General features: G+C 37.5%; 1 protein-coding gene across 7 annotated transcripts in view; it reads right to left on the bottom strand.

Moving 5' to 3' along the window:
• The window catches only part of LOC135629618 (alpha-N-acetylglucosaminidase-like), a 61,699-nt gene extending 47,417 nt beyond the window's left edge, over positions 1-14,282 (bottom strand). For 2 of the 7 annotated variants that reach the window (XM_065137233.1, XM_065137239.1), the window contains exons 1-4: positions 13,964-14,282; positions 11,504-11,580; positions 10,360-10,571; positions 8,419-8,540 (exon numbers count right to left, since the gene is read on the bottom strand). In XM_065137233.1, the coding sequence (XP_064993305.1) occupies positions 8,419-8,540; positions 10,360-10,377 (140 nt within the window). In that variant the 5' untranslated portion in view covers positions 10,378-10,571; positions 11,504-11,580; positions 13,964-14,282. Of the gene's footprint in view, positions 1-8,418; positions 8,541-10,359; positions 10,572-11,503; positions 11,581-13,217; positions 13,408-13,848; positions 13,877-13,963 lie in introns of all 7 variants that reach the window. The other 5 variants (XM_065137234.1, XM_065137237.1, XM_065137238.1 and 2 more) reach the window with 5 other exon arrangements.
• Between the last annotated feature and the right edge of the window lie 1,126 nt (positions 14,283-15,408).

Below are 15,408 nucleotides of genomic sequence, written 5' to 3'. Positions count from 1 at the left end.
TTTTTTTTGCGAAAACTGGCTTACACAACTTCCATAATGCTAATATCCAGGGAATTGTCAATATTTTGAATTTTTGAGATGGTGCGCAGAAAACCAATTGAACCTTGACTTTGCGCAAACTTTATGACTGACACTATTTTGTGTGAAACCATGCACAAACAAATTTGCTACGGCAAATAAGTTGATAATGATAATTTTTTTGAATTTTCGACACTGTGCAAAAAACCGATCGAATCCCGACGTTGCACAAACTTTATGACGGCCATGTTTCTTGCGAAACTAAGCTTATATAACTTCTTGTTTTTGCCAAATGACACACTCGGCATTGCTATACATGTCTCTCCATATCGCTAAACATTATGAAAACGTTATGACCGTTACTTTATGGTGAATAGAAAACTGTTCGAACCAAGCTTTTTCTGCTCACAAAACCGACCGAACCTGGACTATGCGCAAACTTTTTTATAAACATGTTTTTTGGCAAAACCAGGCTCAAACAACTTCCATAATGCTAATATGCTGGGAATTGTCAATATTTTGAATTTTTGACATTGTGCGCAGAAAACCAATTGAACCATGACTTTGCGCAAACTTTATGACTGACACTATTTTTTGTGAAACCTTGCACAAACAACTTTGCTAGGGCAAATAAATTGATAATGATCAATTTTTTGAATTTTCGAGACTGTGCAAAAAACCGATCAAATCCCGACGGTGCACAAACTTTATGACGACCAAGTTTTTTGCGAAACTAAGCTTAAACAACTTATTGTTTTTGCCAAATGTCACACTCGGCATTGCTATACATGTCTCTCCACATCTCTAAACATCTTAGGCCCAATAGAAGTTTGATTGAACAAGAGCAAATCTAAGCTTAAACAACTTTCCGAAAGCATATAAAAGGGGAATTGTAAATATTGTAAATTTTTTAGAGGGTCCACAAAAAACAATCGATTCTCAGCTTCGGGCATTCTTTATGACCCTCATTTTTTTTTGTGAAATTAAGCTTAACAACTTCCCTTGGGAAAATTGTTGGGAATGGTCTGTATTTTAAATTTTCGAGATAATGCACAAAATACCAATCGAGCTTCGACTTTGCAAAAAATTTATGATCGTAATATTTTTTTTTTTAATCCAGGCTTTTACAACTTTCCCTATGGCTAGTATCCCAATGATTGATAGTTCTCGGCTAGAGAAGAGGTAGGGAGGCGACCCTTGCGATAGGCAGCGAGAAGCGACTGAGTGCAAGGGCACCTCACGGGCAGCACTCGCTCCCGCGCCATCTTTGGCGGGTGCGAGGGTGACTTGTGGCAAGGGCGATGGTTGCTTCTCCCTAGGGCTACCTACTTGGCTCGTACAAATTTTCTTGGGTTAATATGTTGGGAATGGTCAATATTTTGACTTTTCGAGATGGTGCAAAGAAAATATTCGAACCTCAACTTTGACCAAACTTTATATCCGTCATATTTTTTTTGCGAAACCAGGCTTATACAACTTCCCTAAGGCAAATATGTTGGGAATGGTCAATAAAATTTGTAGACGGTGCATAAAAAACCTATTGAACCTTGACTGTGAAACCATTCTAATAGGACTTCCCTAGGGTAAATATGTTTGGAATGATAAATTTTTTGAATTTTTGAGATAGTGCACAAAGAACCTATCGCACCTTGATTTTGCACAAAATTTATGACTGCCACGTTTTCTTACAAAGCCCAGCATATACGACTTCCCAAAGGCAAATATATTGGGAATTGTCAATATTTTATATTTTTGAGAGGGAGCACAAAAAACCGATCGAATCTTCACTCTTTGCAAACTTGATTACCGTCACGTCTTTTGGCAAAACCCAGCTTAAACAACTTCTCTAGAGCTAATATGTTTGGAATGGTCAATATTTCGAATATTCGAGACGGTGCACAAAAAACTAATCGAACCTCGACTCTGCGTAAACTTTATAACCGTCGAATTTTGTTGCATAACCAAGCTTAAACAACATCCATGGAGCTAGTATATTGGGAATGGTCAATATTTTGAATTTTCGATATGGTGTGTGAAAAACAATCGAACATCGATTTTTCGCAAAGTTTATGACTGTAACATTTTTTTCCTAAACTATGCATATACTGACTACCCTAGGGCAAATATGTTGGGAGTGATCAATTTTTTGAATTTTTGAGACGATGCGTAAAAACTCGATCGAACCTCGACATTGCAAAAACTTTATAACTATGACGTTTTTTTTCTAAAACTATGCTCGTACGACATCTCATTGACAAAATATGTTTGAAATGATCATTTTTTTGTATTTTCGAGGTAATGAATAGAAAACCGATCCAACATTGACTTTATTCAAAATTTATGACTATAAGTTTCTTTTTGAAACCAAGCTTTTACAACTTCCTTAAGGCTAATATGTTTGGAATGGTTAATATTATGAATTTTTAAGACGATGCGCAAAAACTATTTGAACCTCGACATTGTACAAACTTTATGACCGTTATTTTTTTTGCGAAAACTGGCTTATACAACTTCCATAATGCTAATATGCTGGGAATTGTCAATATTTTAAATTTTTGCGATGTTGCGTAGAAAACCAATTGAACCTTGACTTTGCGCAAACATTATGACTGACACTATTTTTTGTGAAACCATGCACAAACAAATTTGCTAGGGCAAATATGTTGATAATGATCAATTTTTTGAATTTTCGAGACTGTGCAAAAAACCGATCGAATCTCGACGTTGCACAAACTTTATGACGGCCATGTTTCTTGCGAAACTAAGCTTATATAAGTTCTTGTTTTTGCCAAATGACACACTCGGCATTGCTATACATGTCTCTCCACATCTCTAGACATTGCGTAAACTTTATGACCGTTACTTTATGGTGAATAGAAAACTATTCGAACCAAGCTTTTTCTGCTCACAAAACCGACCGAACCAGGACTACGCGCAAACTTTTTGATTAACATGTTTTTTTGCAAAACCAGGCTCAAACAACTTCCATAATTCTAATATGCTGCGAATTGTCAATATTTTGAATTTTTGAGATGGTGCGCAGAAAACTAACTGAACCATGACTTTGCGCAAACTTTATGACTGACACTATTTTTTATGAAACCTTGCAAAAACAACTTTGCTAGGGCAAATAAGTTGATAATGATCAATTTTTTGAATTTTCGAGACTGTGCAAAAAACCAATCAAATCCCCACGTTGCACAAACTTTATGACGGCCATGTTTCTTGCGAAACTAAGCTTATACAACTTCTTGTTTTTGCCAAATGACACACTCGGCATTGCTATAAATGTCTCTCCACATCTCTAAACATCTTAGGCCCAATATTGAACAAGAGCAAAACTAAGCTTAAACAACTTCCCGAAAGCTAATAAAATGGGAATGTCAATATTGTAAATTTTTTAGAGGGTCCACAAAAAACAATCGATTCTCAGCTTCGGGCAATCTTAATGACCATTATTTTTTTTTGTGAAACTAAGCTTAACAACTTCCCTTGGGAAAATGTGTTGGGAATGGTCTGTATTTTAAATTTTCGAGATGATGTACAAAAAACCAATCGAGCTTCGACTTTGCAAAAACTTTATAACCGTAATATATTTTTTTTTAATCCAGGCTTTTACAACTTTCCCTAGGGCTAATATCCCAATGATTGATAGTTCTCGGCTAGAGAAGAGGTAGGGAGGCGACCTTGGCGATAGGCGGCGAGAAGCGACTGAGTGCAAGGGCACCACACGGGCAGCACACGCTCCCGTGCCCTCAATGGCGAGTGCGAGGGTGACTTGTGGCAGGGGCGATGGTTGCTTCTCCCTAGGGCTACCTACTTGGCTCGTACAAATTTTCTTGGGTTAATATGTTAGGAAAGGTCAATATTTTGACTTTACGAGATGGTGCAAAAAAAATATTCGAACCTCAACTTTGAGCAAACTTTATAACCGTCATATTTTTTTTGCGAAACCAAGCTTATACAACTTCCCTAAGGCAAATATGTTAGGAATGGTCAATAAAATTTGTAGACGGTGCATAAAAAACCGATTGAACCTTGACTTTGCGCAATCTTTATATCCGTCATGTTTTTCTGTGAAACCATTCTCATAGGACTTCCCTAGGGTAAATATTTTGGGAATGATCAATTTTTTGAATTTTTGAGATGGTGCACAAAGAACCTATCACACCTTGACTTTGCACAAAATTTATGACTACCACGGTTTCTTACGAAGCCCAGCATATACGACTTCACGAAGGCAAATATATTGGGAATTGTCAATATTTTAAATTTTTGAGAGGGAGCACAAAAAACCGATCGAACCTTCACTCTTTGCAAACTTGATTACCGTCACGTCTTTTGGCAAAACCCAGCTTAAACAACTTCCTTAGAGCTAATATGTTTGGAATAGTCAATATTTCGAATATTCGAGACGGTGCACAAAAAACTGATCGAACCTCGACTCTGCGTAAACTTTGTAACCGTCATATTTTGTTCATAACCAAGCTTAAACAACATCCATGGAGCTAATATGTTGGGAATGGTCAATATTTTGAATTTTCGAGATGGTGTGCGAAAAACAATCGAACTTCGATTTTTCGCAAAGTTTATGACTGTCACATTTTTTTCCCAAACTATACTTATACTGACTACCCTAGGGCAAATATGTTGGGAGTGATTAATTTTTTGAATTTTTGAGATGATGCGCAAAAAATCGATCGAACCTTGACATTGCAAAAACTTTATAACTATCACGTTTTTTTTCTGAAACTATGCTCCTACGACATCTCATGGACAAAATATATTTGGAATGATCAATTTTTTTAATTTTCGAGATAGTGAATAGAAAACCGATCCAACATTGACTTTATTCAAAATTTATGACTATAAGTTTGTTTTTCACACCAAGCTTTTACAACTTCCTTAGGGCTAATATGTTTGGAATGGTTAATATTTTGAATTTTCAAGACGATGCGCAAAAACTGTTCGAACCTCGACTTTGTACAAACTTTATGACCGCTATTTTTTTTTGCGAAAACTAGCTTATACAACTTCCATAATGCTCATATGCTGGGAATTGTCAATATTTTGAATTTGTGAGATCGTGCGCAGAAAACCAATTGAACCTTGACTTTGCGCAAACTTTATGACCGACACTATTTTTTATGAAAACCATGCACAAACAAATTTGCTAGGGCAAATAAGTTGATAATGATCAAAATTTTGAATTTTCAAGACTGTGCAAAAAACTGATCGAATCACGACATTCCACAAACTTTATGACGGCCATGTTTCTTGCGAAACTAAGCTTATATAAGTTCTTGTTTTTGCCAAATGACACACTCGGCATTGCTATACATGTCTCTCCACATCTCTAAACATCTTAGGCCCAATAGAAGTTTGATTGAACAAGAGCAAAACTAAGCTTAAACAACTTCCCGAAAGCTAATAAAAGGGGAATTGTCAATATTGTAAATTTTTTAGAGGGTCCACAAAAGACAATCGATTCTCAGCTTCGGGCAATCTTTATGACCGTCATTATTTTTCGTGAAACTAAGCTTAACAACTTCCCTTGAGAAAATGTGTTGGGAATGGTCTGTATTTTAAATTTTCGAGATGATGCACAAAAAACTAATCGAGCTTCGACTTTACAAAAACTTTATGACCGTAATATATTTTTTTTTAATCCAGACTTTTACAACTTTCCCTAGGGCTAATATCCCAATGATTGATAGTTCTCGGCTAGAGAAGAGGTAGGGAAGCGACCCTTGCAATAGGCGACAAGAAGCGACTGAGTGTAAGGGCACCTCACGGGCAGCACGTACTCCCGTGCCCTCAATGGCAAGTGCGAGGGTGACTTGTGGCAGGGGCGATGGTTGCTTCTCCCTAGGGCTACCTACTTGGCTCGTACAAATTTTCATGGGTTAATATGTTGGGAATGGTCAATATTTTGACTTTTCGAGATGGTGCAAAAAAAATATTCGAACCTCAACTTTAAGCAAACTTTATAACCGTCATATTTTTTTTGCAAAACCAGGCTTATACAACTTCCCTAAGGCAAATATGTTGGGAATGGTCAATAAAATTTGTAAACGGTGCATAAAAAACCGATTGAACCTTGACTTTGCGCAATCTTTATGACCGTCATGTTTTTCTGTGAAACCATTCTCATAGGACTTCCCTAGGGTAAATATTTTGGGAATAATTAATTTTTTGAATTTTTGAGATGGTGCACAAAGAACCTATCACATCTTGACTTTGCACAAAATTTATGACTGCCACGTTTTCTTACGAAGCCCAGCATATACGACTTCCCGAAGACAAATATATTGGGAATTGTCAATATTTTAAATTTTTGAGAGGGAGCACAAAAAACCGATCGAACCTTCACTCTTTGCAAACTTGATTACCGTCACGTCTTTTGGCAAAACCCAACTTAAACAACTTCCGTAGAGCTAATATGTTTGGAATGGTCAATATTTCGAATATTCGAGACGGTGCACAAAAAACTGATCGAACCTCGACTCTGCGTAAACTTTATAACCGCTACGTATTCTTCCCAACTTGCTTATCCTCGTGGTGCCTCTTGCACGAAGGGTTGGTCATTCCTCTGAATGCCAATCTCAGATGCCCGCTCTTCTTAGCGACTCTTTTTTCCTACATCTCCATGCCCGCTTTCCCCTAAACGGTCGCGCGTGCGGGCTGCCCTCAATGCAGTCCCGCTAAGTCCCCCACGTTTGCATGTCAAGTGTTTCTATGAGTGCTTGTCCCGCTCTGATACCATCTGTCATGGATTTAGCTGGTTTTGCCTAAGTCGTGCGGCACCGTTGCGTGTCCATCCGCAAAGGTCAGCCTCTCCGAAACATCTAATGGTCCCTTAAGACCTACAAAAGAGAAAACGGGTTAGAGAAAGCGCCTCACTCGGGATCCACAAGCAAACATTTCGAAAAACACTTGCATAGCCAATGCAAATTACAAACAGACTTTACAAGCTCTGAACGGTCGCACAACAAAGGATCCAAAATGGTCCACTATAGACCAAATATCTCTCACAAGTGTCCACATGACACAACCTTTATTTACAAGCCTAAAACGGCCACCAAACTCAACTAAAATGGGGTTGTTAAGCCTTCGACTGTCCCTCTACATGTTGTGCAACGCATGAACAAACCAAAATACACGGACATACATAAGCATTACATTAAAAGCCATGTTTACAGTTTTGCCCATGACAGACTGGTACCGAGGCGTACTGACCAATACCGCCCCAGATTTCGACCATTGCTGAGGCATGGTAAGTGTAGGTATTTTTAAGTTTTTGGATGTACCATCGGTATACCCTGGCATACCAACGGTACGTGCTGTACCGAGCGGAGCTCAATACGTCGGTACGAACCGGTATTTAAAACCTTGCTCCAGGGTATTGACATTAGATTGACGGCCAGTATCAAATACTGTCAAATCACCAAAGGAACCTCCTCATTGTGAGTTGTACTCCATAGTTGACCTATTGTTAGTACTACAAGGTTCGCAATACCGTACCGTACCGGAGTTTCGACCTGGGCTCGGTACCGGTACGGTACGGTATACCGAGCGGTACACCCAGGTGTACCGAGCAGTATATTCAGGCGTGCCGAGCTACAGTACTGCTACAGTGTCGGACCGGTAAGATGCGGTCCGCGTACCGAAAGCATGTCGGACCGGTACGTACCGCCCGTACCGGGCGGTACAGTCCGGTACGGCAAACCATGGTTAGTAGAGTCTTGAATGGTCAATGGACTGATGAGAGAGCTAAAAATTATGGTACAGGGATAAGAAGCAAAATATTGTCTTGTACAAAAAAGCAGCATGCAAAGTTACATCCGTAAGGAACTAACATCTCAAACTATATAAAAAGGATTGTCATCTAGTGCATACTGGATGCATATTATTCCCTAGCCAGACCTGGACCGGTCGGTACCAGTACACTGGTATGTATGAGTGAAGATGAAGGAGAAGGCGAAGGCACAGTAAAGGAAGGAAGAAAAGGAGGCAGTGGAGGAAGAGGAGAAGAGGTGTATGCGCTAGGTGGCTGTGCGCAGAGATGGTGAGTGGCGACATCACATGATGTATCCTGTGTGATTGAGATGCGATTAGGGCAAAGGTGGTGCAGAGCAACAATGTACAAGGTCATGACGTGCACGATTAGGGCAAAGGTGCAAACATATTTTTTACATTTTATATGGGCAGGTTGAACTGTCCAAAACGGGGGCAGTCCACATACTGGTTCACACACCAGGACTGTTATGTACATACCAGTCCAGGCAAAACATCATTTGTTGCTCTATGTTTGATAGAAAAGTTACATATATTGAGGTATTATACCTTGACAAACTAATAGCAAAGGACACTGATAGAAGAAAAAGAAAAGTATTGTACCTCAAAAACTTTTTGCCAAATGGCTTCTTGCCCATTGAAAGCAAGTGGTAAGTTGACCCCTTGGAGAACCATCCAATCAATTTCCTTCTCCCATCTTTCCCAACTCCACCATGCATATGAATCTTAACACAATAAAAAACAAAGTTCACAACATGGAAGAAACAAATATAAATAGCATACAACTGGGGTGTCATCCCCTAGAATGCCACCCGAGGCAGTTCCAAGGGCTGGCATTTCACATCATAAACTATGCATCAATATCTTAGCCAATTTATCCAAACACCGTAAAGGTTCTAGCAAAATCAAGGGTCGCAAGTACAAGCAACACAAACTCACACTAGAATGTTACCATCATGGACAAATATTAGCACGAGGGCATGCCAACATTATGTAAAACGAGTACAAGGGCAGCGCAAAGTAGTAAAAAGCTCACGCAATGTGTCAGTTAAAATGCACCATGCACACACATTCAATGCACCATGGAAGTGCTGGAGAAGTGAAAGCATTTACAAAATATAACCATAAACTAATTGAACTTGTTGTTATATGACAGAATTCAGTGTTTCAAGTAAATTGAACCATTTGCATTAAAAAAAGTTAACTGACAATTTAAATGGATTGACAACACTGATCTAACAACGTGTTGATGGCCGAACAGTTATGGATAGTTATTTGTTGATGACCGACAACTTGGTAGGTAGTTGCTGGAGGGGTCAATAACCAGGTAGTCAGCAGTCAAGAGGTCACCAGCAATGGAACTAAATGGCAACAAACATATGTCATGGTAACTGACTATATATTTTAGATGAGTTTAAGCATACAACAGATGATGACTCTCCATGGTCCAAAGACACTGAAATGACTATAAATCAAATGGCTCAAACTTGCCATTCTTGGAAAATGTCGCTTCCTGCTGCCCAACTAATAGTGGAGAGAAATCTATTCATGAAATTAATGATTTATTAAACATATCCTCATTTCTTTTGCGAAACAATTTTTTACTAGATGCATAATGAAGAAACATTCTAGAGAATGTAATCACTAAAAATAGCTAATTGACCTAGATGGACTTAAGGACTATGACATTCTAACAGATTTACTATCTCTTAGCACATGTTTCAGTAGGTTTAACTTCTATGATTGTAAAATGTTAGTTAGAACTTGGAGGCAACCACCATGATTGTACATGTAACATCTGCACCTATGTAGGTGCTGAATCCACATCTAGTACAAACATTTTCTGGCCCATCCAAATTTCAGTTAGAAACATATAGAAAGCACAAATATCATGAGGCTAGATTATAACAAATTATGGAGTCTGATATGCTTATAGATGGTGACAAGCAACCATGTATAAAGCCGAAAGTGGAGCAAATTAGCACTCAGTTCAGCAAATTTAATCCAAAAAAATCAAACAAAAAAATATATTTCATTTTTAAATGTGAACCTCCATTATATGCTCTGAAGTGAATGGTATAAAGAATGGAACTTCATGGAGGTTATAATCACGTTAATTTTACCTCTTTGTTCCAGCTTTCGTATTTTATTTTAACTAATAGCTATGTTGTTCAAAAACAGTGAAACTATCCATTTATTTCTCTTCTTTTGAGGATAAATAATGTACCGAAGTACATAAGATGCTCAAATAATTTGTAGTAGTATTCACTAAAATTTACGAAACTAAAAGAAAAAATGTCCTTATGCTAGCTCTCATACATACACATGCCAAAAGTTGGTTTCTTGGATTTTCAGACTAGATTAAACTCGTTTCAACTTTATGTGTAGCTTTTAAGTAATATAAAAACTAGAAAGTGAATTTCAAATAATAGCTATCAAGATGAAATTAGATACTTCTGTCTCACATTAATAGACTTCTAGACCAAACTAAGGGGGCTATTGAGCGCCAAATCAACTTAAAAAATAAATAATAAAGTAACTTACAACTGGATGTAACAGCATTCTGGTAGTAACTCAACGGAACAGGTCTTTGTACCAAAATACCAGCCGAAGGAACATGCGGAAGGGAGCCCACTTTTGGTAGAGATGACAACTGTAGACCACCGGTCTTCTCCCAAGATATGTGTATCAGACACCAGTGTTTTAAGTACCAATGGAGACCAGCAGAAAGTTCCACACCACTTGTCCCTTGGATTCTTTTAAAACATTGACAGAGTATTTCAATATTGGAACACAAACCAGGAGGCACAATTACAGGATAAGCATCTGAAGTATTTTTTAAATACTTTCATATTTCACTAATTAAAAAAAAATGAAAAACCATATACAAAAACTTATAGTAGCATAATTCTGTACCAAAATTCCGATATCCATAAATCTTGATGGAAAGGAGTTCCATAAATTAGAAACAAATTTATTGGCCAAGACATCCAGATGTTGTCCCACACAATATCTTGATGGACACAGTCTAACAAACAGAACCATTAGAAGGAAGAAAGAAAGCCAACTAGATGGATTTTCAGCATCGACCAAGGAAAGCAGTAAGTAAAACCAATCAGATATAGAAGAATCAAGCTCCCTTCCATCTTTACCCAATGAATAAAAAATGTCAACAAAGTACAAAAGAATGCCTCTGCATACTGTATCCAACACAACAAATGGCAGAACATACAGAAAACACAACCAAGCTACATTTAAGTAATTTGACTCCCAACTTATTCACCCTGGTTGATGACTTGGTGCCAAATTAGCATTCAACAAGAATAAGAAGGTCACCCTCCCACATCTTATGAGGAAAAACAAAATAATAATGTAGTAAAAATTAGCATCCATCAAAAATAAGGAGGTTGCCATCATACATCTTATGAGGAAGACCAAAACAATAATGTAGTAACCAATTAACAATATTACCAATCTAGCCTTGTTTTACTAATCTTATACTTTAGCAATTTCATTGAGGACCATACTCTTCATGGATTTTTCTATATTTTGTCAGTGAAGTTCAATCTGATAAAAGAACAAAGCAAATAAGCATTTTAATCTTCAATTTACAAAATCACCAACCTATACCATCAATGAACAAAAGAATGAATCAATATAAATATGAAAAACAATTAATGGTACTTACAGTATTTCTGGGAATCCTTTTGTACTTAATGATGGATGGTTGCTAATAATGAAGCATGCTACTCCACCACATGTTTCCTTAAAAATAAGTCCAGTGAAGTGTTATCCACTTAGCAGAGAATACAGTGATGAAAAAATTGAACATTTAAATGATCTGGATGTTGACAATTACTACAATCATATAGATACAAAAGATATCTTGATTAATATAGAACTTTGAAAGAGGATTGACACAATACTCCAATCAACAAATAGATGCAACTAAACGATCTAAAATTTCAAGTATTCATCTGCCACGTATCTCTATTGGATATTATATTCGCCTTCATCTAGCAAAAGTTTTTATACTTGTTTGAACCTATTACTGAATAGAATATATTAAACATGAATTAACTACTTGAACTTGTTACACATGTTAAGTTCCCTTACCCATGTCCCAATTTTCTTTCTAAAGATAAATGAGTTTGCAGAACACTTAAAAGGAATAATCATTGAGTATTAGCAAGATTCAATTGTCCATGACACATCAGAAAATGTTAGATCTTTTAATATAGTCTAATCACGAAGGAGTTAGTAAAATACACTAATGAAGAGTGCAGATCCAATTTAATTATCAGCCAAAAGCCAGTCCTTTGTATCTTGCTGAAAAACCTCCTATAAATCAATTCCCTTATGGATATTGAACAATTTTCTTTTTTGCTTTTCTCCACAAAATATTTACTAACTTGTAGACTCCTTTAATTAAGTTAACAGTAGCACTTTAACATCAACAAAATTGTTTTTCGATATGACCATTTGCTACTAATTTTCCATTTCTTCCAATTGCATCAACGAGGTCATGATAGCTACATCCACTTGAAATAACAAAGTTCCTCATCAATTACTAAAAGAATATTTGAGGACCTAAGCACCAAAATAACCCAACCATATACAACAGTTACTTAAATCTCTATCCTTCTAATTTTTGTCTTTATGACCTTGATGCTAGAGTCGATTTAACCTTCGAACTGAGTCCTGAATTTTTCAGGTTATCTGCACATTATCTGTCCTAGATTTTGCATTCTCAGATGTTTCGATGAGACAATGGCTTGTTTTGTTCTTCATGCATCTATACCATTTGCTGCTTCATTGATCAGTCTATCTTGTCGCTAGTCCAAATTTTCAATTTAACACAATATAGTGTTGGTCGATTTTAGATGTATTACTTAGTTCATCATAAGAACGACTCTACACTTACCAAAAATGGTTCCTGAGAGTTCTTGGAAATAATCCAGCAGCTTCAGTTATGTTCTTTGCAATTATTTTCTGTTAATTGCAATTAGTTCTTGGAAAATGTTAATGCATCCTAATGTTAATCACGAAAACTAAAATGATCAACAGTCATCAGGTTCTAAACTGATGCATAGAATTTTCCTTGTAGACACAAACAATTGTGCTACATGACCTACATCATTCTTGCTTCCAAGTAATCTAACTATTAACTGAATCCACTGTAATATTCAGAAGTGTCACTGTTAGATACTATGTAGCCACTAGTTACTATTATTACACAGGAGATCAACAGTTGATACAAATTCCTGCCTGTAATCCACCCTTAACAAGAAGTGGCAAATAAGCAAGGTGGTCAAACATTTGTAATAATTTTCTGTACATGTTTGAATGTGGAAGATGTTGCCAAAGTGCATGGAAATGCAAGAATTTCTTGAATAACATACCATGATCCTCTATACAATGATGCCAATACTTCCACTTGTCAATTTTTTCCTCCTTTGAAGATTCAGGTAATTCAACTCTCCTAAAGTAATCCAAGAACCAACGGTCTAGCACACTAGAGCACATCAAGAATCAAATCCATAAAAGCCCAATTCAGCAGAAACCTTTCAAGAAATGCAGAACCGCGTAGTCCTATAACAAGTTTGGGCAATAAATTCTACAGAATCATATTATTTGATCGTCTGTCTAAGGTAAGAGAAATTAGCAATAAAGACGTCGGCGACCTTGGAAACCATCTCAAACTCGAAGTTGGAAACGTGAAAAAGGAGGAGGCGGGCGAGGAGGCCAGGGGCGGCGGCCACCTGGATGACGGCGGCGAGGGCCTCCGTTCTTGGATGTCGACAAGACTCTATATAGATTGGAGGACTCCAGCGGAGAAGAGCCATTCGTCCATGCGACGAGGCCTAGGAGAAAGACAAGAGAGAGAGGAAGGAACCCAAGACTCGGGGAAATGGACGAAGAAGGAAACCAATTCAGCAGAAACCAGATAATTTAACCCTCCTAAAGAAATCCAAGAACCAACGATCTAGCACATCAAGAATCAAACCCATAAAGCCTCGATTCAACACAAACCTTTCAAGAAATGTAGAAACGCGTAGTCCTGCAACAAGTTTAGGAAATAAATTCTACGTATTCATATTTTTTGATCGTCTGTCTTAGTAAGAGACATTATCAAGAACTTGCCGACCTTGGAAACGATCTCGAATTCGAAGCTGGAAACGTGGAATGGGAGGAGGCGGGAGAGAAGGCCACGGGCGGCGGCCACCTGGACGGCGGGCGGTAAGCGCTCCCGTTCTTGGATGTGCAGGACTCGATAAAGGTGGGATGACTCCAGCGGAGAAGAGCCGGCCGCCCATGGGAGGAGGAAAACGAGAAAGAGAAGAGAGAGGAAGAGAGCGAAGAGGGGACGGATTCCGGGTAGCGGGCGAGGAGAAGCCATGGGAATGGCCGGCCGGTCGGAGCATTTTTAAGTGGGTGAGTGGGGAAGGGGTGTGTCACCTGTGTCCCGTCCCATTCACCACGCACGAGAGAATGCGCTACCAGAAAGGTCCTCATAACTCTCTTTGTTGGACCCACACAAAACAACCAATCGGAAGGTGTCCTTTGGTATCCCGGCTCACACTAGATACGGATGTAGGATGACGCGGTGCTTACATAAGCCAGGAGAAGAGAACAGCGCAGGCCGGCAAGGGTTTTCGGGATTTTTGTATCATCCTCTACATTTAAGTATAATTTAATATCCATAATTCTTATTTATTCTTGTTAACATAAACGTCAGAAAATGAGATTTGATCTATCAAGACTTTATCCAATCTATCCATATACTGATCTATCAAGACTTTATCCAATCTAATCAATACATTTCAAAAATTACACTAATATCCATCGTGTTAACCCAAATTGTTTCCTATATTCGATGAAACCCTAAAATTATAGAATTCACTCATCCGTAAACATATACATTATATTAAAATTTTATAGGAGCAAATATTTCATTACGAAACTTTGAATATGTATAATGGATTTGTCAGAATACTATTGATATCAAGTTTTTTACCCTTAATTGATTGTAGCAAGTTAATTTTTACAATAGAATAATTTGATATTCAAGTATAATTAGATTATTACATTATCATCGATAGGATACGTACAACAAGGATTATAAAAGAGACAACATTGCACATATTAGGATAAAAATTCTTGACGATAATGAATACTAAATGCATGGCATGTAAACACATTCGAAGGAGATGAGGTATTAAAATTCTGACATGCCTTGTGTGACTCAAGGAAGCTCAGGATGTTTGCAATGCTCAACAACAGCCATGAGGAGTCCATAAGTTCTCACGAAGACAATGTAAACAATTTCTTGTTGCAATTATTTTTTTTGAAAAAGTAAATATTTATTTATTAATTTAACTAATTACATCATAAACAAGGGAGAATAAAAATCTGATTTCTAAAAGAAAAAACTCAGGTGAACTCTCCCGAGGCCAATTAGCTTGTGGGAACAAGTGTTAAGGGTTCTACTTATATAAGAAAATATATTGATAATGATTTAATGTACAATATGTAGCCCACAATTAATTTGCTGCTTAATCTCTTATAGTTACTTTTAGTTATGATATTTTT

Source organism: Musa acuminata, chromosome BXJ3-1 (genome assembly GCF_036884655.1).
Source record: "Musa acuminata AAA Group cultivar baxijiao chromosome BXJ3-1, Cavendish_Baxijiao_AAA, whole genome shotgun sequence".
NCBI lineage: Eukaryota > Viridiplantae > Streptophyta > Magnoliopsida > Zingiberales > Musaceae > Musa > Musa acuminata.
Note: the sequence above shows the minus strand (reverse complement) of the source record. Positions and strands in the feature narration are given on the sequence as shown.